This window comes from Heterodontus francisci, chromosome 8 (genome assembly GCF_036365525.1).
Source record: "Heterodontus francisci isolate sHetFra1 chromosome 8, sHetFra1.hap1, whole genome shotgun sequence".
In the NCBI taxonomy this organism is placed as follows: domain Eukaryota; kingdom Metazoa; phylum Chordata; class Chondrichthyes; order Heterodontiformes; family Heterodontidae; genus Heterodontus; species Heterodontus francisci.
Window position 1 is genome coordinate 79,310,116 of NC_090378.1, and position 27,460 is coordinate 79,337,575.

General features: G+C 45.0%; 1 protein-coding gene across 1 annotated transcript in view; it reads left to right on the forward strand.

Annotated features, from left to right (window-relative positions):
- Window positions 1-6,618: 6,618 nt before the first annotated feature.
- The window catches only part of edem3 (ER degradation enhancer, mannosidase alpha-like 3), a 79,139-nt gene continuing 58,297 nt past the window's right edge, over window positions 6,619-27,460 (forward strand). The window contains exon 1 of the mRNA XM_068037436.1: window positions 6,619-6,913. Coding sequence (XP_067893537.1) covers window positions 6,780-6,913 — 134 coding nt within the window. The 5' untranslated portion in view covers window positions 6,619-6,779. The remainder of the gene's footprint in view (window positions 6,914-27,460) is intronic.

Consider the following 27,460-nt stretch of genomic DNA (forward strand, 5'->3'; position numbering starts at 1 on the left):
TAATTTCAACCATCCCCAACAGCACAAGCAAACCTTCCCACAAGCATATTCATCCGGGTCCTGTTCAGGTGCAGACCGTCCGGCTTGTACAGGTCCCACCTTCCCCAGAACCAGTCCCAATGCCCCAGAAATCTGAAGCCCTCCTTCCTGCACCATCTCTCCAGCCACGCATTCATCTGGTGTATTTTCCTATTTCTATACTCACTAGCACATGGCCTTGGGAGTAATCCGGAGATTACTACCTTTGAGGTCCTGCTTGCTAATCTCATTCCTAACTCCCTAAACTCAGCCTGCAGGACCTCATCCCTTGTTCTTCCTATATCTTTGGTACCAATGTGGACTACGACCTCTGGCTGTGCACTCTTGCCCTCCAGAATGCCCTGTAGCGCTCGGTATAAAGAAAGAGTGGGGTTCGAGGTCCTTACCTACCTGAAGCCCGGAGCAGGGCAGTCAGCAGGCGGACCTGGGAGGAGGCGGATCTGGAGCAGGACTTGTATAAAGAAAGAGTGGGGCTCGAGGCCCTCATCTACCTGAAGACTGGAGCAGCAGCAGTCGGCAGGCGGACCTGGGAGGAGGTGGATCCGGAGCAGCGGGAGTCGGCAGGCAGACCTGGGAGGAGGCAGATCCGGAGCAGCGGGAATTGGCAGGCGGTCTAAGTGTTTTTTTAAAATACAGAGGGTTTCTGCCTCTACCACCCATTCAGGCAGTGCATTTCAAAGCCCCACCACCCTCCAGGTGAAAAAAATTACTCCTCTACTCCCCTCTAATCCTTGTACCCCCTAGTTATTGACCACTCTGCTATAGATTCTTCCTATTCACTCTATCTAGGCCCCTCATAATTTTATATGCCTCAATTAGATCTCCCCCCAGCCTTGTTCCAAAGAAACCAACACCAGCCTATCCAATCTGTCTTCCGAGCTAAAAATTCTCCATTCCTGGCAACGTCCGTAAATCTCCGTTGTACCCTCCCTAGTGCTGTCACATCCTTCCTGTAATGCAGTGACCAGAACTGAACTCAGTACTCTAGCTGCGGTCTAATTTGTGTTCTATACAATTCTAGCATAACCTCCCTGATCTTATTCGCTAGGCCCCAGCCAATAAAGGAAAGTATTCTGGATATCTTCTTGACCACCTTATATACCTGTCCTGATACCTTCAGGGATCTGTGGACGTGCACTCCAAGGTCCCTCTGTTCCTCTACATTTTTCAGTTTCCTACAATTTATCGTGTATTACTTTGCCTTATTTTCCCTCCCCAAATACATTAGCACACACTTTTCCGAATAGAGTTCCATTTGCCACTTTTCAGCCCAGCTGACCAGTCCATTTATCTCTTCTTATGGCCTACAGCTTTTTTCCTTGCTATCAACCACAAAATCAATTTTCTTATCATCTGCCCACTTCTTAATCATGTTCCTACATTTAAATAGTGAGGAACGCGTCGTTCGCCTGGGTCATGGAGTTCTACTCCTCCTGGTGTGGCCACTATGTGATCGACGCGCCTACCTGGAAGGTGCTGGCCAGAGACGTGAAAGGCGGCCCGAGTGCCCATGAGGCGGTCGTCGAGGCTCAGGGCCTCAATCAGGCCTCGGTCGTCCTTCTGCTGTCACTGCTGGGAGCCGGGAAAGAAGCTCCACCGTCAGCATGATGGCGACCACGAGCGCAGGGTCAGCCTGGAGGACGCTGATATCAAGGAGGCCGTGCATGCTGTGGGCTGGCCCGGTCACCAGGGTCGTGATCCCCGCTGGACGCCTCCCCCCTTCCCCCCTAGAACCCACTTCCCCTCCCCCCTTGCACCCCCCTCCAAGCTCACCCACCGCATCCCCTTCCCCCCTACACCCCACCCCCTCCCCCTCACACCCCCTTCCCAGCTCACCCCCCCTCAACCCTTTCTCCCTGCACCCCCTTCCCCCCACCTCCTTCCTGCCTCACACCCCCTTCCCAGCTCACCCCCCGCACCCCCTTCCCAGCTCCTCCCTCGCACCCCTTTCCCCCCTCCCACCCCGCACCCCACTCCCAGCTCAGCCCCCTCGCACCCCCTTCCCCGCACCCCCTCGCACCCCCTTCCCAGCTCCCCCCACGCACCCCCTTCCCCTCACACCATCTTCCACTTGCACCCCCTTCCCCTGCTCCCCCTCGCACCCCCTTCCCCCCTCCTCCTCCCCCTACCCCCCCACCCCTCCCCCATGCACCCCCTCCCCCTCGCACCCCCTTCCCTCCCTTGCACCATCCCCCCAGCATCCACCACACTCCCTTCCCCCCGCACCCCGTCCCCACTTCCCTCTCCCTCCATGAAATCACACAGCTTAATTGTTATTTCCTATCCCTGTGCAGGGGCCCTAACAACCCCACTGCCTTGTGGGCGTCTCGGGAGAGACCAAGGCTAAGGGAGTAAACCCTAACAGAAACTCCGGAGTGGAACCCCGAAGGCGGTCATGTGTCACCATTGGCATGTTTCCGGCAGTTCCTGCAGCCATACCGGTGCCAAACATCGTGCTCTGCACTCCTTTGGACTCCATCAGGAAGGACGAGAGGGGGGTTTTGATGCTTGGGCAACTCACAACCTCCATACATCCGCCCAGGCATGTGACATGGAGAGGTCACTCCATAGTCGCCTCAAATTCCTTGGTCAGCATGATAGAGCCACCTTCAAATGGCTCGGAAGGCATACTGTCCATCCGACTGCTTACCGCCTCTGGTCCAGTACACCTACTCAGCATCTATGCTCCAACACTCTGCTCCGCACCTGAAGTTAAAGACCAATTCTACGAGGAACTCTATAATATCAAGAGTAGCATTCCCAATACCGAATATTTGTTTCTGCCGGGGGACTTTAACGCCAGGGTTGGGGCAGACCATGACTCATGGCCCTCTTGCCTTGGGCGCTATGGCATTGGAAGGATGAATGAGAATGGACAGAGACTGCTGGAGTTGTGTACCTATCACAACCTCTGCATCACCAACTCGTTCTTTCATACTAAACCCTGCCATCATATTTCATGGAGGCACCCAAGATCACGTCGTTGGCACCAGCTGGACCTCATCGTCACAAGGCGAGCCTCTTTAAACAACGTTCAAATCACACGCAGCTTCCACAGTGCGGACCGCGACACCAACCACTCCCTGGTGTGCAGCAAAGTTAGACTCAAACCAGAGAAGCTGCATCACTCCAAGCAGAAGGGCCGCCCGTGCATCAACACTAACAGAATTTCTTATCCTCAGCTGCTACATAAGTTTCTAAATTCACTTGATAAAGCCCTTCAAAACACTCCTACAGCGGATGCAGAGACGAAGTGGGCCCGCATCAGAGACGCCATCTATGACTCAGCAATGACCACCTATGGCAAATGTGTGAAGCAGAATGCAGACTGGTTTCAATCTCACTTTGAAGAGCTGGAACCTTTCATAGCCGCTAAGCGCATTGCACTGTTGCACTACAAGAAAGCCCCCAGCGAGTTAACATCCGTAGCACTTAAAATAGCCAGAAGCGCTGCACAAAGAACAGCCAGGTGCTGGACAAATGACTACTGGCAACACCTATGCAGTTGTATTCAGCTGGCCTCAGACACCGGAAACATCAGAGGAATGTATGATGGCATTAAGACAGCTTTTGGGCCAACCATCAAGAAGATCACCTCCCTCAAGTCTCAATCAGGGGACACAATCACTGACCAACGCAAGCAAATGGACCGCTAGGTGGAGCACTACCTAGAACTGTACTCCAGGGAAAATGTTGTCATTGAGACCACCCTCAATGCAACCCAGTCTCTGCCAGTCATGGATGAGCTGGACAAACAGCCAACAAAATCGGAACTCATGCTGCCATTGATTCTCTAGCCAGTGGAAAAGCCCCTGGGAAGGATGGCATTACCCCTGAAATAATCAAGAGTGTCCCCAAAGACACATTGTACAGCGAGCTCGTCACTGGTATCAGACCCATCGGCCGTCCATGTCTCCGCTTTAAAGATGTCTGCAAATGCGACATGAAGTCCTGTGACATTGATCACAAGTCGTGGGAGTCAGTTGCCAGTGATCGCCAGAGCTGGCGGACAGCCATAAAGGCGGGGCTAAAGAGTGGCAAGTCGAAGAGACTTAGCAGTTGGCAGGAAAACAGACAGAGGCGCAAGGGGAGAGCCAACTGCGAAACAGCCCCGACAACCAATTTTATCTGCAGCGCCTGTGTAAGAGTCTGTCAATCTAGAATTGGCCTTTATAGCCACTCCAGGTGCTGCTCCACAAACCACTGACCACCTCCAGGTGCTTACCCATTGTCTTTCGAGACAAGGAGGCCAAAGAAGAGAAGAAGATACATTTAAATCTAAATCATTGATAAATACCGTGAACAGCAAGAGACCCAGTACTGAGCCCGCTGGAAACAGCCTTCCAGTCACATTAACACCCGTCGACCATAACTTTTTGCTTCCTGCCACTGAGCCAATTTTGAATCCACGTGCTACTTTCCCTTGGATGGCATGAGCTGTAATTTTCTGATCAGTCTGCCATGTGGGATCTTGTCAAAAGCCTTGCTAAAATCCATGTAGACTACATCAAACATGCTACTCTCTTCGAACCTCCTTGTTACCCCCTCAAAAAATTCAATTAAGTTTGTCAGACACAGCCTTCCCTTAACAAGTCCATGCTGACTGCCCTTGTTTTATCTGTGCCTCTCCAAGTGACGATTTATACTCTCTCTTCGAATTTTTTCCAATAATTTGCATACTACTGAGGTTCAGTTGACTGGCCTGTAATTACTCTGGCTATCCCTTCCTCCCTTTGTAAACGATGGTGCAAGGTTAGCAGTTCATCATTCCTCCGGCACCACTAAGAGCCATTTCATTTATAGTGGTAACCTAGCTGACTCCAACTAACAAAACCAATCAGGAATATGTCTTCCTTAGTTGATATAACATATTTCTGTTTGAAAAAGTGCATGGACCCATTGAGTTTTGAGGCATCAAGAAAAATAATGAATTTCGATATTCGTCTGGCCATAAACACAACTTCATAAGTTTATATAAGAGCAAAGCACTGTGGATGCTAGAAATCGGAACTAAAAATGGAAAATGCAGGAATTGTATGTCAGCTGTGGCTCAGTGCTAGCGCTCTCACCTTTGGGTCAGTATGTAGTGGATGCATGTCCCAGTCCAGACCTGAGCACAAAAAACAAATCTGCCACTCCATTGCAGTACTGAGTGAGTGCCGTCTTTCAGATGAAATGTTAACCTGAGGCCCTATCTGCCCTCTCAGGAGGATGTAAAAGATCCCTTGCCACTACTTCAAGGAACAGCAAAAGATTATCCTTGATGTCCTGGCCAATATTTATCCCAAAAGCAACATCACAAAAACAGATTATCTGATCATCATCACATTGCTGTTTGAGGGAGCTTACTGTGTGCAAATTGGCTGCTGTGTTTCCTATATTACAACAGTTTCAAAATATAAATACTCAACACATCTAGCAGCATCTGCGAAGGGAGAAACTGAGTTAACGTTTCAGTTTGATGAACCTTTGTCAGAACTGGGAATACTTAGAAATGTAACAGTTTTTAAGCGAGGCATGGAGGGGTGGGGGAGGGTTGGAGGAAAGAAAAAATGGAAGATGTGACGGAAGAAGAGATCAACCTTGTGCCAAGCTCGAAACTTATTGAGGTGTGGGAGTAAGAGGAATGAAGCTGAGGCCAGATCATTCAGGGTCAGAGGAGAAAAGGTCGGAGGGTATCATGAAAGCACAGCAGGGGGTGAGATTGTAAAGCCTGGCACGGGTATAAAATTAAAACCTGACCCGGGCCCAAACTGACAACAGCTAACCCGAACTCAACCCAGGCCCGAGTCCTATAATGTTTTTAAATGTCCGACCCGAACCCGACACATGTAGCTGGGTTTGGTTGGGTTGCCAGGCTTTACTGCAGAGTGCGGAGTCCGGACTACACGTTTCCTGCCTTGACGCCCTGAATGTTCATTTGAAGATTACTTCCCGGAGCAAGGCAGCCCGATCCCGAATACTGGACCCGGAAGAGAGATCCAATCCGACCCCGATGCGTCATCGGGTCTGGTCAAGTTTGGGTGGGGTAGCCACGCTTTATGAGATTGGAAGAAGTAATTGGGTCAGAGGAAAGTGAAGGGGAAGAAGGATTTGGAAGGGTGCTCGTAACCATCCCTTTCCTTAACGTGCCTTACTTAAAAACTGCTACATGTCAAAGTAGTCCCATCTCTGACCAGGGTTAACTCTGTTTCTCTTTGCACAAACGCTACCAGATTTGCTGAGTATTTCCAGCATTTTCTGTTTTAATTCATTATGTTTAAACTGGTTTACAATATATGTCACTCTTGTCAATCAGAAATGCCTTTGAGCTGTGCCTTTTACCCGGTGTTGGCTGTCACTGGACCTGACCCTCAGGAATCTGGAGCTGCTGCGATGATTGACAGTTCCACCCTCTTGATGACGAGCCACTGTTCAGAGTCGCAGCCAATTAGCGCTGCCGAACGGCGGGAACGCCGGCATGATTGGCAGCGGCGGAGGACCATACAGGAGTGCCGCGGACGTGACGTCTCCCTGCTGCTCTGAGCCAATCAGCGGCCGATATCTGATGGCTGAGGAGGCGGGGACTGTGAGGTTGTCAACGTCAGTTGTATAGCGTCATCAAAAGATGGCGGCTACCAGGAAGAGGTGGGATTGGGAGCTGGTGATTTTTCAGTAGTTGCCAGTGTGTATGTGTGAGTGAATGGGATGTTCTTGTAGTGTTTCTGCTCTCAGTGTGTGTCTGGGTGAGAGCCGGTCCGATGAGTGGTGTCGAAGGTGGTAGAGAGAGGTTCCCATCCTCTGCCTTGCTGAGGTGGATGTTGCTGCTGACTGTGTCCTGCCTTGGGCTGGAGATGGTGGGGGCGATGGAGAAAGAGGAGAAACGCCAACTCAGGTGAGTCGTTGTGGTCCTGTCACTTCCCCATGACGTGTCACTAACATATACAGAAGTGTATTGCTTCCATATGTGGTTTGTTCACAGCTAGAAGTTTGAAGTTAGTTAAGGCGAAGAGAAAGACTAGTTCATTTTTTTTTAGATCTGTTCTGATCAAGAAGTGACATTTTCTGGATGATTTTTCTTGTTAAGTGTACCTTGCAGTATATGTTGGTGCTAGAGGATTGTATTAGTTTTTGTAACTGAGTTTTGTTTAGTAATGAATTGGTTGATTTTCCAAAATCTGATTTCACAGAATCTCGGAATTGTTATAGTGCAGAAGGAGGCCATTCGGCCCATCGTGTCTGCACTGGCTCTCTGAAAGCAATTCCCTTAGTCCCATTCCCCTGCCTTCCTATAACCCTGCACATTCTTCCTTTTCATATAACTGTCCAATTCCCTTTTGAATGCTTCAATTGAACCTGCCGCCACTACGTTCTCAGGCAGCGCATTCCAGACCTTAACCACTCGCTGCGTGAAGAAGTTTTTCTTCCTGTCACTCTTGTTTCTCTTACCGAATACTTTAAATCTGTGCCCTCTCGTTCTCGAATGGGAGTAGTTTCTCTCTCTCTACTCTGTACAAACCCCTCATGATTTAGAATACCTCTATCAAATCACCTCTCAGCCTTCTCTTCAAGGAAAACAGTCCTAACTTCTCCAATCTATCTTCATAACTGAAATTCCTCATCCCTAGAACCATTCTCGTGAATCTTTTCTGTACTCCCCCAGTGCCCTCACATCTTTCCTGAAGTACAGCGCTTGAGAACTGTCTAAAATTTCTTAAGGGTCACTATTTATGTTGTTTCCATACTCCTTAGTGATAGTGCTGTCACTGTTCAATGATAGTTGTAAGGCAGTGCAACATTGAGCTGTAATGGGCCAGTGTCCGGAAGTTAGGATTAGAAATTGCAATAGGTAAATTGGGATTGTGCATCAGAAAAAGGAAATACTTTGTGCCAAGTCTTTATTCTGTAGGGCAAATTCTGTTTAAAGAACATAGTGCTTTTGGATAATCAAAATAACTGGTATTTAGTTATTACTGTGGTGGGGTGGAGTGATTTTTTTAATAAAGATTTCAAATTTCCCATTTTTGTAACTTTTAAAAAGTCAGTTTTTTATTAAGTATGATACTGTAAAGGCAGCTGAAGCTCATTCATGCCTTCGTTATCTCTAGATTTGACTATTCCAAAGCACTCCTGGCTGGTCTCCCACATTCTACTCTCTCTAAACTTGAGGTCATCCAGAACTCTGCTGCCCGTATCTTAATTCACATCAAGTCCCCCGAGCTCACTGACCTACAATTGATGTTCAGAGAGACTTGCGGGTACTCGTACAAGGAACTCACAAAGTTAACATGCAGCAGGCAATTAGGAAGGCAAACGGCATCTTGGCCTTTATTGCAAGTGGATTGGAGTACAGGAATAAAGAAGTCTTACTAAAATTGTACAGGGCTTTGGTGAGACTGCACCTAGAATACCGTGTGGAGTTTTGGTCTCCACATTTAAGAAACAATATACTTGCATTGGACACAGTGCAGCGAAGATTTACTAAATTGGTCCCTGGGATGAGGGGGTTGTCCTACGATGAGCGGGTGAGTAAATTGGGCCTATATTCCCTGGAGTTTAGAAGAATGAGAGGTGATCTAATTGAGTCGTACAAGATTCTGAAAGGGCTTTATAGGGTAGAAGCTGAGAGATTGTTTCCACTGGCCTGGGAATCTAGAATATGGGGACAGAGTCTCAGGAGAAGGGGCCAATCATTCAGGACTGAGATGAGGAGAAATTACTACACTCAAAGGGTTGTGAATATTTGGAATTCTCTACTGCAGATGGTTGTGGATGCTCCATCATTGAATGCATTTAAGGCTGGAATAGATAGATTTTTGGTCTCGCAGGGAATCGATGGATATGGCGAGTGGGCAGCAAAGTGGAAATGAAGCCCAAGATCAGCAATGATTGTATTGAATGGCGGAGCAGGCTCATTGGGCCATATGGTCTACTTCTGCTCCTAGTTCTTGTGTGCATTGGCTCCCGGTCAAGCAATGTCTTGGTTTTAAACTTCTCATCCTTGTTTTCAAATCCCTCCGAGGCCTCACCTTTCCCTATCTTTGAAATCTCCTCCAGCCCCACAACCCTCCAAGATATCTGCACTGCTCTAATTCTGGCCTCTTGTGCATCCCTGATGTTCATCACTCCACCATTGGTCATCGAGCCTTCAGTTTCCTAGGCCCCAAGCTTTGGAATACCCTCCCTTCATCTTTCCACCTTGCTTTCCTCCTTCAAAACACTCCTTAAAACCTACCTCTTTGGCCAAGCTTTTGATCCTCTGACCTAATATCTCCTTTTGTGGCTCGATGTCATATTTGTTTTATAATGCTCCTGTAAAGTCTGTTGTGATGTTTCATTATGTTAAAGGCGCAATATAAATATAAGTTGTGCATATTGATTCAACAACAACAGAGTAAGTTGAAGAATTCTAGTTATGAGAAGTGCTGCTGCTTGTTTGACTTTCTCACAGTTAGACTCTAGAATCATTGAAGCCAACTCCTCAATGGCATCAACATTTAGATATGTATTGCTTAATTAAGAAAAGGTTTATTGATAGACAGTAAAAATCTGTGGCATTGAACTTCCTAAATTCGAATTTCTGACAAAAAGGATAATAAAAATACAGAAAACTATGCCAACGTTTTGGGTAGATTTAAAATGATATATGTGAGAAAGTTATGTTGACTAAAAGCAAATTTGTAAGAAATTTGTATTAATTTAGGTTATGTTATGGGGCTGTTCACTTTATGGTGCAAAACTGCTTGAACATTTACAGGGACAAATTAATGTCAACTGATATAAAATGATCACACTGAAGGCATAATTCCCTAGTAAAATTATGTTTTAACGTTGTAAGTATGACTTAAGGAAGCAGTTATAACATAAAAACCAATTCAAATAATCTTTGTATAATGAATGACAGGCTATCAAATTGTAAATTATGGAGTAATGGCAGGTGGTATGTAAAATTACTTGACTAGTCACATCAGATAATTCATAACACTTCTCACTAAAATAATTTTTGTCGAAGGGGTAGTGTTGCTGCATTGGGGAGTTTAAATATTCTTTTGTTAACTGTTTGAGTAAATTAGAAGTCCTGCAGATATTTTTTTCATTTTTGGAGACTAAAATTGGTCAATCCAGCCTGTCGCATATAGTTGTGATGTCTTAGGCATCACAGTACATACATTCCCCACCCACTGGGAGAGGTGAAAAACCAGATAAAATCTCAGGCTAATTGTGGGGGGAGGGGGGAGACCTGGAAAATTCCTCTCTGACTCCTTTAGGAAATCAAAACTCCAGGAGTCCACATTGACCCTAATTTATGTTACAGGGTTCTTACTTTGAGTATGAGGGGATTTCTGCCCCAGTCAGAAACAGGTTCACCTCTCTCTTGGAATGAATGCAGATTCACTGCTTTCCTTAATGAACTGGCAACCTGTTCCACAGGTCTTCTATATTCTGGGAAAGGAATAACCAACTAACATCCAACCTAGTTCTGTCTTGTATAACCTGCAACATGACCCTCCTGGTCCTCACCCCCAGTCTGCATTTCTTCAAAGTATAAAGACCCAGTTCTTTGACCCTGTCTCGGTAGTTAAAGGTTTTCAACCAGAAAGCAATCGTGGGGCCCTCCTTTTCACCCTTTCCAAAGCCTCAATATGTGAGGAGACCAAAAGTGGAAATTATTCTAACAGACCTAACCAGGGTCTTGTACAAGAACAATGGTATTGTGAATTGTCCTGTGAAGAGAACATAGAACATTATTTGCTTTAGCTATGACTTCATAGGCTTCATAGGCTTCATGAACCGTTCACGGGTGATGCACCATAACCCCCGGATCTTTTGCTTTCACCACTGGTTTGAATTCTGTTTGATGTAGGGCTTATGCATATTTAGCAATAGGCCTGTCTTTGTGCATAGCACTGCACCTTTCTAAGTTAAACATAAATTGTCAAATGCTGGCACATTGCCCCTACATATTGAGAGCTGCTTGCAGTAGTTGAGCATCCTCTATAATCCTCACATAGCTTGGTTTTATCCACAAATTTGCATATCATTCTTCAACACACACATCTCGGGTCATTAATGAAAATAGTGAAGAGCAAAGGTTCTAACACCAATATCTGTGGAACACCAATATCTGCTGTTGCGAATTTAAATTCTGATGTTTCCTGCCAGCCTGTTTTATAAAGCCAGACGCCATGATCATATGATGCTTTACATCACAAATAATGCTTGTACCTGGTTCTCTCTGGGTTTTGTGACTCTTGTTTTCCACATGAAAGAATTTCTAGATTTTTTTCTGATATTTTTGCATCTACTCTCTCCCTTGCCCAGATTCAAACAAGGACTTAAATCTTACAGGGAGAGCTCCCCGCTACTATTGAATTGTGCCATGGGATTCTGTACGTTTACTTGAATAGAGCATTCTCGTCCCAGCTGACTAAATGACAGTGAACTGTCTTTTTGTGTACATTAAATTTTGAGGACGTGTATTTTTATTTTATGGGTAAGAGTAAAGTATTTATCACAACAGAAACTGCAGGAAAGGTTAAGGGCATTCTACAACAAGGCAGATGATTTAAAGGCACAAATTGAGGTAAATGGGTATGATCTAATTGCCATTAGGGAAATGTGGCTACAGGGTGACCAAGTCTGGGAACTGAATATTCAGGGATATTCGACATTTAGGAAGTACAAGCAAAAAGGAAAAGGAGGTGACGTTGCACTGATGATAAGGGATGGAATCAGTGCATTAGTAAGGGAGGACCTTGCTAAGAAACAGCAAGGGGCAGAAAACATTGGTAGTTGTTGTTTATAGGCCACCAAACAGTAGTGGTAGTGTGGGGCTTGGCATTAATCAGGAAATTAGAGAAGCATGCAGCATGGTAATACAGTAATTATGGGTGACTTCAATCTGCACATAGACTGGGTAAACCTAATGAGCACTAGTGCTGTGGAGGACGTTTTTCTGGAGTGTGTTAGGGATGGTTTTCCAGAGCAGTATGTTGAGGAACCACCTAAAGAACAGGCTATTTTAGATCTAGTATTATGTAATGAGAAAGGGCTAATTAATAATCCTGTTGTAAAAGAACCTTTAGGGATGAGTGACCATAATAGATTTTACATTGTGTTTGAAAGTGAGGTAGTTCAATCTGAAGCCAGTGTGTTAAATTTGAACAAAGGAAATTATGAAGGTATGAGGGGCAAATTGGCTGAGGTGGATTGGGAAAATACATTAAAAGGAATGACAGTGCATAGACAATGGATAGTCTTCAAAGAATTATTACATAGTTTATAGCAACTATACATTCCTTCAAGGCACAGAATCCCCAAAAATAAAGGCAGTCAAACGTGGCTAACTAAGTTAAGGATTGTATAAGATTAAAAGAAAAGGCCTATAAAGTTGCCAGAAATAGTAGTAATCCTGAGGATTGGGAGGATTTTGGAATACAGCAAAGGAGGACCAATAAAGAAAGGGAGATAGAATGTAAATTGTAATCTAGCAAAGAGCATAAAAACGGACTGTAAAAGCTTCTGTAGGTATGTAAAAAGGAAATGTTTGGCTAAGACAAATGTGGCTCCATTACAGGCAGAGTCAGGAGAATTTATAATGGAGAATAGAGAAATGGCAGAGAAGTTAAATGATTGCTTTTTGTCTGTCTTCACTGAGGAAGATACAAGAAATCTCCCAGAATTAGAGATCCAAGGGACTAGGGGGAATGAGGAATTGAAGGAAATTAATTTAGTAAGAAGTTGTATTGGAGAAATTAATGGGGCTGAAGGCTGATGAGCCCACAGGACCTGATATTCTACATCCCAGAGTGTTGAAACAGGTAGCTATGGAGATATTGGATGACCTTCCAAAATTCTTTAGATTCTGGAATGGTTCCTGCAGATTGGAAGGTAGCAAATGTCACCCCACTATTTAAGAAGGGAGGGAGAGAGAAAACCGGGAACTACAGACTTGTTAGCCTTACATCAGTAGTAGGGAAAATGCTGGAATCTATTCTAAAGGATGTGATAAATGGACACCTGGATAATACTAATCTGATTGGGCATCGTCAACATGGATTTATGAATGGGAAATCATGTTTGACGAACCTGTTGGAGTTTTTTTGAGGATGTTACTAACATAAAGGGGATTCGGTGGACCTAGTACACTTGGATTTTCAAAAGGCTTTTGATAAAGTCCCCCACAGGAGGTTGATTAGCACATTTAAAGCACATGGGATAGGAGGTAATATACTGGCATAGATTAAGGATTGGTTAACAGGCAGAAAACAGAGTAGGAATAAGCGGGTCATTCTCGCGTTGGCAGGCTGTGACTAGTGGGGTACTGCATGGATCAGTACTTAGGCCCCAGTTGTTCACAATATATATCAATGATTTGGATGTGGGGACCAAATGTTGTATTTCCAAGTTCGTAGATGACACAAAACTAGGTGGGAATGTGTGTGAGGAAGTTGCAAAGTGGCTTCAAGGGATTTTGGACAGACTTAGTGAGTGGGCAAGAATGTGGCAAATGGAATATAATGTGGAAATATGTGAGGTTATCCATTTTGGATAGGAGGAATAAATGTGCAGAGTATTTCTTAAATAGTAAGAGATTAGAAAATGTAGATGTACAAAGGGACCTGGGTGGCCTCATCAATAAGTCGCTGAAAGCTAACATGCAGGTGCAGCAAGCAATTAAGAAGGCTGATGGTATTTTAGCCTCTATCGCAAGAGGATTTGAGTACAGGAGTAGCAAAGTCTTGTTTCAATTGTATAGAACCTTGTTTAGACCGCATCTGGAGTACTGTGTGCAGTTTTGTTCTCCTTGCCTTTAGGAAGGATATTGTTGTCACAGAGGGAGTGCAACAAAGGTTTACCAGACTTGTTCCCAGGATGGCAGAACTGTCCAATGAAGAGAGATTGGGGAAACTGGCCCTGTATTCTCTAGAGTTTCGATGAATGAGAGATGATTTCATTGAAGCATACAAAAAACTTAAAGGGATAGACATGGTAGATGCAGGTAAGATGTTTTCCCCTGATTGGAGTCCAGAACACAATTTCACAATAAGGGGGAAGCCACTTAGGACAGAGAAGAGGAGAAATTTCTTTACTCAGAGGGTTGTGAATCTTTGGAATTCTCCACCCCAGAGGGCTGTGGAAGCTCAGTCATTGAGTATGTTTAAAGTAGAGATTGACAGATTTCTAAATACCAATGACATAAATGGATATGGGGTTAGTGTGGGAAAAAGGCATTGAAGTGGATGATCGACCATGATTGTATTGAATGGCAGAGCAGGCTCGATGGGCTGAATGGCCTGCTCCTGCTGCTATGTTCCGATGAAATACTCAGCAAGTCTGGCAGCATATGTGGAAAGAAAAACAGTTAATGTTTCAAGTTGATGACCTTTCATCAGAACTGGGAGAAGCTCAATGTCTAGTGGCATTATGGATAAGTTATGATTATGAACAAAGGAAATTTTAAACGCAAGTCTGAGTTAGTGATTTATGAAATGTTAATTTCTTTGACAGAATCATGTAACAAATGGACTGAATCTTGATTCAGTTGGGAAATGGGTGGAAACTTGAGGTAAGGCTGATCACAGATGAAAATGGTCTGTATAAGTCCAGGATGTAAATTTAATATGTGGACAGACTGGTCTTTTATTAAAGCCACCTTATTAAAATAGGAAAGTCTCAGGGCACAGTTTGTGTAAAATACCGCACTCATTCGGGTATAATCAGAAGAAATTTGTTTGATTTTTATTTTTTTAAACAACATTAGGTTTGTGAATCGCGGAGGCCTTGAAGGGTCAGGCCTTTCTCCCTGTTTGGATCCTCGATAGCTTCATTGTTGGGGATTGCCGAGGTGCATTTTAGAGGGGGTATTTTAGAAATAACGGAGGTTGTGAATTGAGACTAACTGGGATGTCAGTCTGGGGCCACACAACGTTGGGAAGCCACAGTGTTCTGTCCCAAGCTGGTAGCATGGTGTTCTGGGGGTCCTGCAACTCTGGATCACCTCTCGGGCTTGTAAAGCTAAATGGATAACTGGTTCGGAATGGGACTGTGGGTTATAGGGATAATTATAGGGAACATGCTGGTTTTTCAGGTGCATAGCTATAAAGGACAGCCGGTTGGGGATATCTGGTTTAAAGTTTTTTGATGTGCTATTTTTGGGAGGGGGTAGAGTGGTTCCTAGGAGAAGCTACGTTGAACCTTTGAATCTTTTCTCAGCAGTTGAATGATTGAATGGGTGCTGGAACTGGACATGGAGCATGAAGGGAATGGCTTTTTCTTGGGAGAAGTATTTGAAGAGTTGCCAGTTTTGAGTACTTCTAGCTCCTTTCGCACTTTACCAGACTTTTGTTCTTGTTTCAGAAACATGACATCCATGTGTAACTTTTACATGAGTGTCAGCAGCTGGTCTTTGCAGATGTGCTGTGCTCTGCTGTAGAATATGGAGAACCAGAATGCAAATTTTGGGGCTGACTTTGCATACACTTTATTGAACTTGTAACAGATTCATAGCCAATATTTTAGGGGTAGGCGGTGGCGTAGTGGTATTATCACTGGACTAGTAACCCAGAGACCCAGGGTATTTCTCTGGGGACATGGGTTCGAATCTCACCACAGCAGAAGGTGGAATTTGAATTAATTAATAAATCTGGAATTAAAAGCTAGTCTAATGATGGCCATGAAACCATTGTCGATTGTTGTAAAAACCCATCTGGTTCACTAATGTCCTTACCTGGTCTGGCCGACATGTAACTCCAGACCCACAGCAATGTGGTTAACTTTTACATGCTCTCTGAAATGGCCTAGCAAGCCACTCAGTTGTACCTAACCACTACAAAGTCAGTAAAAAGGAATGAAACCGGACGGACCGCCCGGCATCGACCGAGGCACCAAAAACGACAACAGCAAACTCAGCCCTGTCGACCCTGCAAAGTCCTCCTTACTAACATCTGGGGGCTTGTGCCAAAGTTGGGAGAGCTGTCCCACAGACTAGTGAAGCAACAGCCTGAGATAGTCATACTCACGGAATCATACCTTACAGACAATGTCCCAGACACTGCCATCACCATCCCCGGGTATGTCCTGTCCCACCGGCAGGACAGACCCACCAGAGGTGTGGCACAGTGGTATACAGTAGGGAGGGAGTTGCCCTCTGAGTCCTCAATATCAGCTCCGGACCCCATGAAGTCTCATGGCATCAGGTCAAACATGGGCAAGGTAACCTCCTACTGATTACCACCTACTGCCCTCCCTCAGCTGATGACTCAGTACTCCTCCATGTTGAACATCACTTGGAGGAAGCACTGAGGGTAGCAAGGGCACAAAATGTACTCTGGGTGGGGGACTTCAATGTCCATCACCAAGAGTGGCTCGGTAGCACCACTACTGACCGAGCTGGCCGAGTCCTAAAGGACATCGCTGCTAGACTGGGTCTGCGGCAGGAGGTGGGGGAACCAACACGAGGGAAAAACATACTTGACCTCGATCTCACCAATCTGCCTGCCGCAGATGCTTCTGTCCATGACAGTATTGGTAGGAGTGACCACCGCACAGTACTTGTGGAGACGAAGCCCTGCCTTCACTTTGAGGATACTGTCCATCGTGTTGTGCGGCACTATCACCGTGCTAAATGGGATAGATTTCGAGCAGATCTAGCAATGCAAAACTGGGCATCCATGAGGCGCTGTGGGCCATCAGCAGCAGCAGAATTGTACTCAACCACAATCTGTAACCTCATGGCCCGGCATATCCCCCACTCTACCATTACCATCAAGCCAGGAGACCAACCCTGGTTCAATGAAGGGTGCAGGAGGGCATGCCAAGAGCAGCACCAGGCATACCTCAAAATGAGGTGTCCACCTGGAGAAGCAACAACCCAGGACTACTTGCATGCCAAACTGCGTAAGCAGCATGCGGTTGACAGAGCTAAGCGATCCCATAACCAATGGATCAGATCTAAGCTCCAGTCCTGCCACATCCAGCCGTGAATGGTGGTGGACAATTAAACAACTAACTGGAGGAGGTGGCTCCACAAATATCCCCATCCTCAATGATGGGGGAGCCCAGCACATCAGTGCAAAAGATAAGGCTGAAGCATTTGCAACAATCTTCAGCCAGAAGTGCCGAGTTAATGATCCATCTCGGCCTCCTCCTGAAGTCCCCAGCATCACAGATGCCAGATTTCAGCCAATTCGATTCACTCCGCGTGATATCAAGAAACGACAGAAGGCACTGGATACTGCAAAAGCTATGGGCCCTGACAATATTCTGGCAATAGTACTGAATACCTGTGCTCCAGAACTTGCCGCGCCCCTAGCCAAGCTGTTCCAGTACAGCTACAACATTGGCATCTACCCTGCAATGTGGAAAATTGCCCAGGTATGTCCTGTACACAAAAAGCAGGACAAGTCCAACCCGGCCAATTACCGCCCCATCAGCCTACTCTCAATCATCAGTAAAGTGATGGAAGGTGTCATCAACAGTGCCATCAAGCGGCACTTGCTTAGCAATAACCTGCTCGGTTTGGGTTCCGCCAGGGCCACTCCACTCCTGCCCTCATTACAGCCTTGGTTCAAACATGGACAAAAGAGCTGAACTCAAGAGGTGAGGTGAGAGTGACTGCCCTTGACATCAAGGCAGCATTTGACCAAGTATGGCATCAAGGAGCCCAAGCAAAACTGAGGTCAATGGGAATCGGGGAAAACCCTCCGCTGGTTGGAGTCATACCTAGCGCAAAGGAAGATGGTTGTGGTTGTTGTAGGTCAATCATCTGAGCTCCAGGACATCGCTGCAGGAGATCCTCAGGGTAGTGTCCTAGGCCCAACCATCTTCAGCTGCTTCATCAATGACCTTCCTTCAATCAGAAGGTCAGAAGTGGGGTGCTCGCTGATGATTGCGCAATATTCAGCACCATTCGTGACTCCTCAGATACTGAAGCAGTCCGTGTAGAAATGCAGCAAGACCTGGACAATATCCAGGCTTGGGCTGATAAGTGGCAAGTAACATTCGCACCGCACAAGTGCCAGGCAATGACCATCTCCAACAAGAGAGAATCTAACCATCTCCCCTTGACATTCAACAGCATTACCATCGCTGAATCCCCCACTATCAACATCCTAGGGGTTACCATTGACCAGAAACTGAACTGGAGTAGCCATATAAATACCGTGGCTACAAGAGCAAGTCAGAGGCTAGGAATCCTGAGGCGAGTAACTCACCTCCTGACTCCCCAAAGCCTGTCCACCATCTACAAGGCACAAGTCAGGAGTGTGATGGAATACTCTCCACTTGCCTGGATGGGTGCAGCTCCAACAACACAAGAAGCTCAACATCATCCAGGACAAAGCAGTCCGCTTGATTGGCACCCCATCTACAAACATTCACTCCGTCCACCACCAACGCACAGTGGCAGCAGTGTGTACCATCTACAAGATGCACTCCAGCAATGCACCAAGGCTCCTTAGACAGCTCCTTCCAAACCCGCGACCTCTACCAACTAGAAGGACAAGGGCAGCAAATACATGAGAATGCCACCGCCTGCAAGTTCGCCTCCAAGTCACAAACTATCCTGACTTGGAACTATATTGCCGTTCCTTCACTGTCGCTGGGTCAAGATCCTGGAACTCCCTTCCTAACAGCACTGTGGGTATACCTACTCCAAATGGACTGCAGCGGTTCAAGAAGGCAGCTCACCACTACCTTCTCAAGGGCAATTAGGGATGGGCAATAGATGCTGGCCTGGCCCGTGATGCCCACATACCATGAATGAATGAATAAAAGGTCACTGATGCTATTAATTTTTTGAATTTTGGTTTGTTTTACTATGGGATGCAGTTGTTGGAAGAGCAACTTGTGGATACTGTTGGCTATATTCCTGTAGTGTAAAAATGTTTTCTCAGGAGTTGATGTTAGTAGCTTGGGTGCAAGCTTGAGACTCGGCTGGGTACAAATGGTATGAGGTCCATAGAATCATGGAAACGACGAGGGAAGAATATACCCTGAAAAATAAAGAGGTTACATTAACTCACCAAAACTATTCCTTTACATTTAGTTGCATGTACAGAACTGTGAAACTCTTGCAGTATTACTCAATGAATGTTTGAGTAAGAAACATTTTTGTAAAAAAAAAAAATTGCTTCTTTGATGAAATGTAAATCATTTAACAAGAAATGACTGGTTCTCTCTTTCATCATGCAGCTGCTAATGAGATGCTAGTGGTTTCTTACTAGTTATCAGACCATATTGGTTTTTATGCAAACAGTAAACAATGATGTGTTCATTTCAGTGGGTGGTTTTATGTTTTTTTGAAACCATTTGAAATGTAACTTGGGAAACCTGCCTGTTCACTAAATGTATTGTTGCAATAGTCAAAAAAAGTTGTTTCAAAGTCTGTCCTTCTTAGTCATCTTCGTTCCCAAAGGACTGCCTTTCTTCCACTCCAGGCTTGTGGGTCGTTAGGTGACTGAATAGTCCAATTCTGGATCCACACACTCTGCCGCAGGTGGTGTTTGGTGAGGCAAGTGAATGGGATGCTCAAGTTTCCGAATGCTTTTTCTGCTGTTGCACTTGGTGCTGCCTCGGCATGTTGACATTGTTCGAACTGGCTGGCACCTTTGCAGATGCTTCTTCTCCATTTTGGGCAGTCTCGAGCAAGAGATTCCCATGAATCAGTGGAGATGTCACATTTTTTCAGGGAGGCTTTAAGGGCATTCTTGTAGTGTTTCCTCTGCCCTCCTGGTACCCTCTTGCCGTTACGGAGCTCGGAGTAGAAAGCTTGTTTTGGGAGTCTTGTGTCAAGCATGCGGACCATGTGGCCTGCAGGTAAAACTGACTAGCTATGACCAGTGTCTCAATATTGGGGATGTTGGCCTGAGAGAGGACACTGATATCGGAGCGCCTGTCCTGCCACTGAATTTGCAGGATCTTGCGGAGGCACCACTGGTGATATATCTCCAAGGCATTGAGATGTCTGCTGTACAGTGTCCATGTTTCCGACGCATACAGGAGGGCAGGTAACACTATGGCCCTGTAGACCATGATCTTGGTGCCAGATCTGAGGTCTTTGTCATCAAACAGTACACCTGGCTGAAGGCTGGCAGATCACCTACTCCTGTGCCTTCACCACCCCTTTCTCTTGCTAATATTTCCACAGGTGCTGCAGAGAAATTTGTTTGTCGGGGCTGTTGCACAGTTGGCTCTCCCCTTGCGCCTCTGTCTTTTTTCCTGCCAACTACTAAGTCTCTTCGACTCACCACAATTTAGCCCTGTCTTTATGGCTGCCCGCCAGCTCTGGCGAATGCTGGCAACTGACTCCCACGACTTGTGATCAATGTCACACGATTTCATGTCGCATTTGCAGACGTCTTTATAGCGGAGACATGGACGGCCGGTGGGTCTGATACCAGTGGTGAGCTCGCTGTACAATGTGTCTTTGGGGATCCTGCCATCTTCCATGCGGCTCACATGGCCAAGCCATCTCAAGCGCCGCTGACTCAGTAGTGTGTATAAGCTGGGGGTGTTGGCCGCTTCAAGGACTTCTGTGTTGGAGATATAGTCCTGCCACCTGATGCCAAGTATTCTCCGGAGGCAGCGAAGGTGGAATGAATTGAGACGTCACTCTTGGCTGACATACGTTGTCCAGGCCTCGCTGCCGTAGAGCAAGGTACTGAGGACACAGGCCTGATACACTCGGACTTTTGTGTTCCGTGTCAGTGCGCCATTTTCCCACACTCTCTTGGCCAGTCTGGACATAGCAGTGGAAGCCTTACCCATGCGCTTGTTGATTTCTGCATCTAGAGACAGGTTACTGGTGATAGTTGAGCCTTGGTAGGTGAACTCTTGAACCACTTCCAGAGCGTGGTCGCCAATATTGATGGATGGAGCATTTCTGACGTCCTGCCCCATGATGTTCGTTTTCTTGAGGCTGATGGTTAGGCCAAATTCATTGCAGGCAGCCGCAAACCTGTCGATGAGACTCTGCAGGCACTCTTCAGTGTGAGATGTTAAAGCAGCATCGTCAGCAAAGAGGAGTTCTCTGATGAGGACTTTCCGTACTTTGGACTTCGCTCTTAGACGGGCAAGGTTGAACAACCTGCCCCCTGATCTTGTGTGGAGGAAAATTCCTTCTTCAGAGGATTTGAACGCAAAATACAGATCGTAGAATCATAGAACGGTTACAGCACAGAAGGAGGCCATTTGGCACATCGTGTCCTTACCAGCTCTTTGCAAGAGCAGTTAGTCCCACTCCCCTGTCCTTTCCCTATAGCCCTGCAATTTTTTTTCTGTTCACATGCTTATCCAATTCCCTTTTGAAAGCCAATCTCAGGCAGTGTATTCCAGATCCTTGCAACTCGCTGCATTTAAAAAAAAGTTTTTCCTCATGTTGCCGTTGCATCTTTTGCCAGTCAGCTGAAATCTGTCCCCTCTGGTTCTCAACCCGCTCCCCACTGGGAACAGTTTTTATCTATCACTCTAGACCACTCATGATCTTAAACACTTGTATCAGATCTCCTGTCAACCTTTCCTTCTCTAAGGAGAACAGCCCCAATTTCTCCAGTTGGGATAAATTTTCAGGTTGACAAACTGTAACTAGTGAGGTGTCACAGGGATCAGCGCTGGGCCTCAATTATTTACAATCTATATTGATGACCTGGATGAAGAGACAGAGTATATTGTAGCCAAATGTGCTGATGATACAAAGATAGGTGGGAAAGCAAGTTGTGAGGACGACCGTCTGCAAAAGGATATAGATAGGTTGTGAGTGGGCAAAATTAGCAGATGGAGTATAATGTGGGAAAATGTGAGGTGATCCACTTTGGTGAGGAGGTTAGAAAAGCAAAATATTATTTAAATGGAGAGAGACTGCAGAATGGTGCAGTACAGAGGGATCTGGATGTACTTGTACATGAATCACAAGTTCGTATGCAGGAACAGCAAGTAATTAGGAAAGCAAATAGAATGTTGGCTTTTATTGCAAGGAGGATGGTGTATACAAGTGGAGAAGTCTTGCTCTAACTGTACAGGGTGTTGGTGAGGCCACACCTAGAGTATTGTGTACAGTTTTGGTCTCCTTGTGTAAGGAGGGATATACTTGCATTTGAGGCAGTTTAGAGAAGGTTCACTAGGTTGATTCCTAGGATAAGGGGGTTGTCTTATGAAAAAAGGCTGAGTAAGTTGGGCCTATACTCATTGGAGTTTAGAAGAATGAGAGGTAATCTTATTGAAACGTATAAGTAGGGCCCTACCAAATTCATGGTCAAATTTTATGGTCACAGCATTTCAAGAATCATGAATTTCACAATTTCACATTTTTAAATCGTAAATTTCACGGTGTCACAACAAACCATGAAAATGATCCATTTAAAACAAAAAAAAGCAAGAAGGTTTCTGGTTTCAAATGGCATTGTGTACTCAAAAACTATTGTAAAAAGATGACTATGAACAGGTCACATTCTTTACTTACTGAAGTCATTGGTTGAATGTGAGCATGCACCGTGAACACCTGTCCGAGTTTAGACGCAGCTCTTTCCTCATCCGCAAAGAGTTCATTGGAATTGTCAGACAGCATTATGCTAGCCTTGCAAGGTGGGGGTTTCCGCATTCCAGAGAGTTCTAAAACTGCAGCACAGGCAAAGTACAATCTGCTTTTTCAATGCTTTTATAAGCAGGAATCTCCAGCCTACAGTTTTTGTTGAAGCCAGGAATCACATCAAATGAGTTTAAATCCACCATCAACAGATGCATTTGTGCAGGGTCAAAGATATGCACAGTTTTAAGGAATGCTGCAGAAGGTTGTTGAAATCTCTGAGCTGCTTGACTCTTCCCCATAGCAGTAATATTGTTTGAGCTTCTTTGCTGTGCAAGACAACACCTGTTGAGCACAGGCATTTAATTCAGCGTCATCAGAGTGTTAATCGTTTGACGACTTCAGCCCAGAACAGTACGTCCATTACTTTAATGCGAGCTTTGTGGATTGTGATGTGCCAAGATTCAAACCAAGTGATTAAACTCATCAGTCGTGAGCATTCTTGACAACCAATTGAGCCTCCTCATTAAGCTGAGCATTGTTTAGAAGGGTTACAATGTCTCTTAAAACTGTGTTTTCTGTGTCAGTGTGAGCTCTTCGGAGATGAAGTTGGAGTAGTATTTCAGGTGAACTGCATGATACTGTACTACCCGAAACCAAGAATTCCAATGTGTAATTACTGACTCTGGAGGAGAGCAATGTTCTTTTCCCCAATTTCAATTGGGAGTTGCTATTTCTGCAGCATTTGCAATGTGTTGCTTGCATCAAAGCTTGCGGCTTGAGCAGTATTTGAAGATGCTAATGTAGCTGACCAGTTTGTTGACTTTTCCAAACTCACTTTTCCATAGCCCACTGATGAGAGAAATTATGTTTGCATTACATATAATATGGATGGCATTACACCTTGGAGCATAGTTTTGAAAGATTTTGTCATGTATTGTCACTAATGAAAGCAGACACTTTGTTGAAATCTGCATCACGTTTTGAAACGGTTTTGATTATCGCTTGGGAAACTGGTATGATTAACCCCTTCTAAGTGGACGCAGTCTATGAGCACTGTTAGCTTTCCTGATTGACAATATTTGGTGTCACCAGACATAAAATCAAACAAAATATGCAGTACTTAGTTGTTTCGCTCATCAGTGGACTCATCACAAATAACTGCAAAAGACTTGCATGCGTTAACCTGAGACTTCATCTCCTCACAATGTGTGGCAAAAACCTTCGATAGATAGTCCTATTGTAGTTTATTTGCACTTGGAAAGCAACTACCATTTTGCACTTTATGTTGAATGAATACCCGCAGCTTTGGGCGATCAAGTTTTTCCAATGGTATCTTGGCACTTGCAAAAGCATCTACAAGTTCCATTGTAACCAACTGACAGTTTTTTGAGTTCTCATTCGACTCTTTGAAAAGAGATGAAATTGTTGCTTTGTTTGCGTGTTCGTTTTCCAGCAGTGCCGTTTCGAATGCTGTCTTTCTGCTGGCTTTCGGACTCTAAGTGGCGCTGAACCGTTGCCTGCCAGGTGTGAGCCAACTAAATACTGCAGCGTGTACAAAACGGTATTCCACCATCAGCATGCAGAATTTGGTTTCAAATTCTTTCGCTCACTGTGCTGCTGTAATGGTTGTGGCTGTTTTTCATTTGCTCATTCTGGAATTCTCACTTGTCTGCTAATACTTGAGACCGCTTTTCCTCACAACTGCACCAGAAGACTTTCCTCATTTACCAATCAACGAGTTGAGCCTTGCTAAATTGCGCCATGTTTACAACATGCCCAGCAATCAGCGAGGTGAGCCTTGCCAATAAATAAAATGCGCAATAATTGCAAAATGGCCTATTTCCTGGAGGACCAAAGATTTCACACTCAGTGACACATTTTTCACGGCTGTAAATTTGGTGGGGCCCTACATATTAGATTCTGAGTGGGCTTGACAGGGTAAATGCTGAGAGGATGTTTCCCCTCATGGTGGAATTGAGAACTAAGGGGCACAGTTTCAGTACAAGGGGTCTCCCATTTAAGACGGAAATGAGAAAGAATTTCTTCTGTGAGGGTCTGCCATGGAGAGCAGTGGAGAATGGCTCATTGAATATATTCAAAACTGAGTTCGACAGATTTTTTTTACTGTACAATGGAGTCCAGGTTTATTGGTGGGGGCAGGCAGGAAAGTGGAGTTGAGGCGTTGATCAGATCAGCCATGATCTTATTGAATGGCAGAGCAAGCTTGAGGGGCCAAATGGCCTACTCCTGGTCATATTTCTCATTTTTTCTGTTCTGTCTATCCATGTAACTAAGTCCCTCATTCCTGGAATCACTCTCCTAAATCTTTTCTGCATTCTCTCTAAAGCCTTCATATACTTCCTAAAATGTGCAGCCCAGAATTAGACACAATACTCCATTTTAGGCTAAATCATCATAGCTTTCTTGCTTTTGTACTTATACCTCTCTTTATAAAGCCCAGGATCCGCTTTGTCTCTTTAACCGCTTTCTCAATCTGTCCTGCCACCTTCAACAATTTCTGCACATATACCCTAGGTCTCTCTGTTCCTGCACCCTCTTTAGAATTGTATCCTTCAGTTTATATTGGCTCTCCTCGTTCTTCCTTCCAAATCAATCACTTCACACTTCTGTGCATTAATTTCATCTGCCACATGCTCACCCATTCCACCAGCCCATCTATGTCTCCTTCAAGTCTATCAACATCCTCCTTATAGTAACAATACTTCCAAGTTTTGTGTCATCTGCAAATTTTGAAATTGTATCCTGCAAACCCAAGTCTAGGTTATTACGTAAAGAAAAGCAGTGGTCCTAGGACGAACCCCACTGTATACCTTCCTCCAGTCTGAAAAATAACTCTCTCTCTTTCCTGCCACTCAGCCAACTTTCTATCAATGCTGGCATTGTCCCTTTTGTTCCATGGGCTTTGATTTTGCTGGCAAGTCTATTATGTGGCACCTCATCAGAAACCTTTTGGAAGTCCATATACACCACACCAATCACGTTACTCTCATCAACCCCCTCTGTTACCTTTTCAAAAAAATTCAAGCAAATTAGTTAAATACGATTTGCTTTTAACTCCGTGTTGGCTTTCCTTAATCCACGCTTGTCCAAGTGACCATTTTGTCCTGGATTATCGTTTCTGAAAGCTTTCTCACTACCGAGGTTAAACTGGCCTGTAGTTGCTGGGTTTATCCTTGCACCCTTTCTCGAGCAAGAGTTTAACATTTGTAATTCTCCAGTCGTCTGACACTCCCCTTTTTCTGAGGAGGATTGGAAGATTATGGCCAGTACATCCACTCTTACTTCCCTTAGCATACTCAAATGCATCACATCCAGCCCTGGTGACTTATCAACTTTAAGTCCAGCCAGCTTTTCTAGTACCTCTTTTTCAATTTTTAGCCCATCCCGCGTCTCAATTACCTCCTCTCTCACTGCTACTTTGGCAGCATCCTCTTCCTTGGTAAAGACAGGTATAAAGTACTCATTTAATACCTGAGCCATGTCCTCTGCCTCCATGCCTCGATCCCCTTTTTGCTCCCTAATTGGCCCCACCTCTCCTCTTACTGTCTTTTTACTGTTTATATGCTTTCTGAAGACTTCTGGATTCCCTTTTATGTCAGCTGCCAGTCTCTTACGCTCTCATTCCCTTTTTCACTTCCACTCTGAGCTTTTTATTTTCAGCCTGGTTCTCACTTGTATTATCAATCTGACGTGTCATGGGCACCCTTTTTCTGCTTCATTTTACTCTCTATCTCTCTTGGCATTCAGGGAGTTCTGGCTTTGGTTGCCCTGCCTTTTCTCTCTTGTGGGAATGTACCTCAACTGTACCTGAACCATCTCTTTAAAGGCAGCCCATTGTCCCGTTACAGTTTTGCCTGCGAATCTTTGATTCCTGTTTACCTGGGACAGATCTGTTCTCACTCCATGGAAATTGGCACTCCTCAAATTAAGTATTTTTATGCTAGATTGCTCCTTGTCCTTTTCCGTGGCTAATATAAACCTTATGATACTATGATCATTGTCCTCAATGTTCCCTATTGACACTTGATCACTTGACCCACCTCATTTCCCAGAACCGGATCCCGCCGTGTCTCCTTCCTTGTTGCACTGGAAACATACTGATTAATTGGTTATTCCTGCCACTGGTGTTTGTGGGACATTACTGGTGCAGAGTGTTTGTTGCATTTGCATATGTAATAGTCATTGCATTCCAAAAGTAATTTACTATATGAAGAGATTTTAGGTATTTTCACATGATAATGGGCTATATAAAAAGCAAGAAGAAAGACTTGCATTTATATAGCACTTTTTACAGCCATCAGATGTTTCAAAGCGCTTTACAGCCCATGAGGTATTTTTGAAGTGTATTTGCTGTTATAATGTAGGAAACATGGCAGCCAATTTGCACACATTAAACTCCCACAAACAGCAGTGGGATAACCAGATAATCTGTTTTTTGAATAATGTTAATTGAAGGATACATATTGGCCAGGACACTGGTTATAACTCCCCTGTTGTGCTTCAGAATAGTGCCCTGCGAATTTTTACATCCACCTGAGAGGACAGACGAGGCCTCCGTTTAATATGTCATCCGAAAGACGACGTCTCTGGCAGTGCAGTCTTTCCGCAGTGCTGCTCTGGAGTGTCAACTTTGATTTTCTTTCTGTCTTTAAGTCCTGGCATGGGACTTGAACCCAGAACATTGTTGTTCAGAGGCAAGTCAACCAACTAAGTCACGGCTGACACTTTACATTGAAGTAATTCATTCTTTTGCATCTCAAATGAAGTTGAAGTTTTTTTTCAAATTTGAATGACAGTTTTGGATTCAATGGCATTGCAGTGAGGCCAGAAGAAGAATGCATTTAGATGATATGTGGTTCTAGATGTTTACAATCACAGTTGAAGGGACTGTGGAAA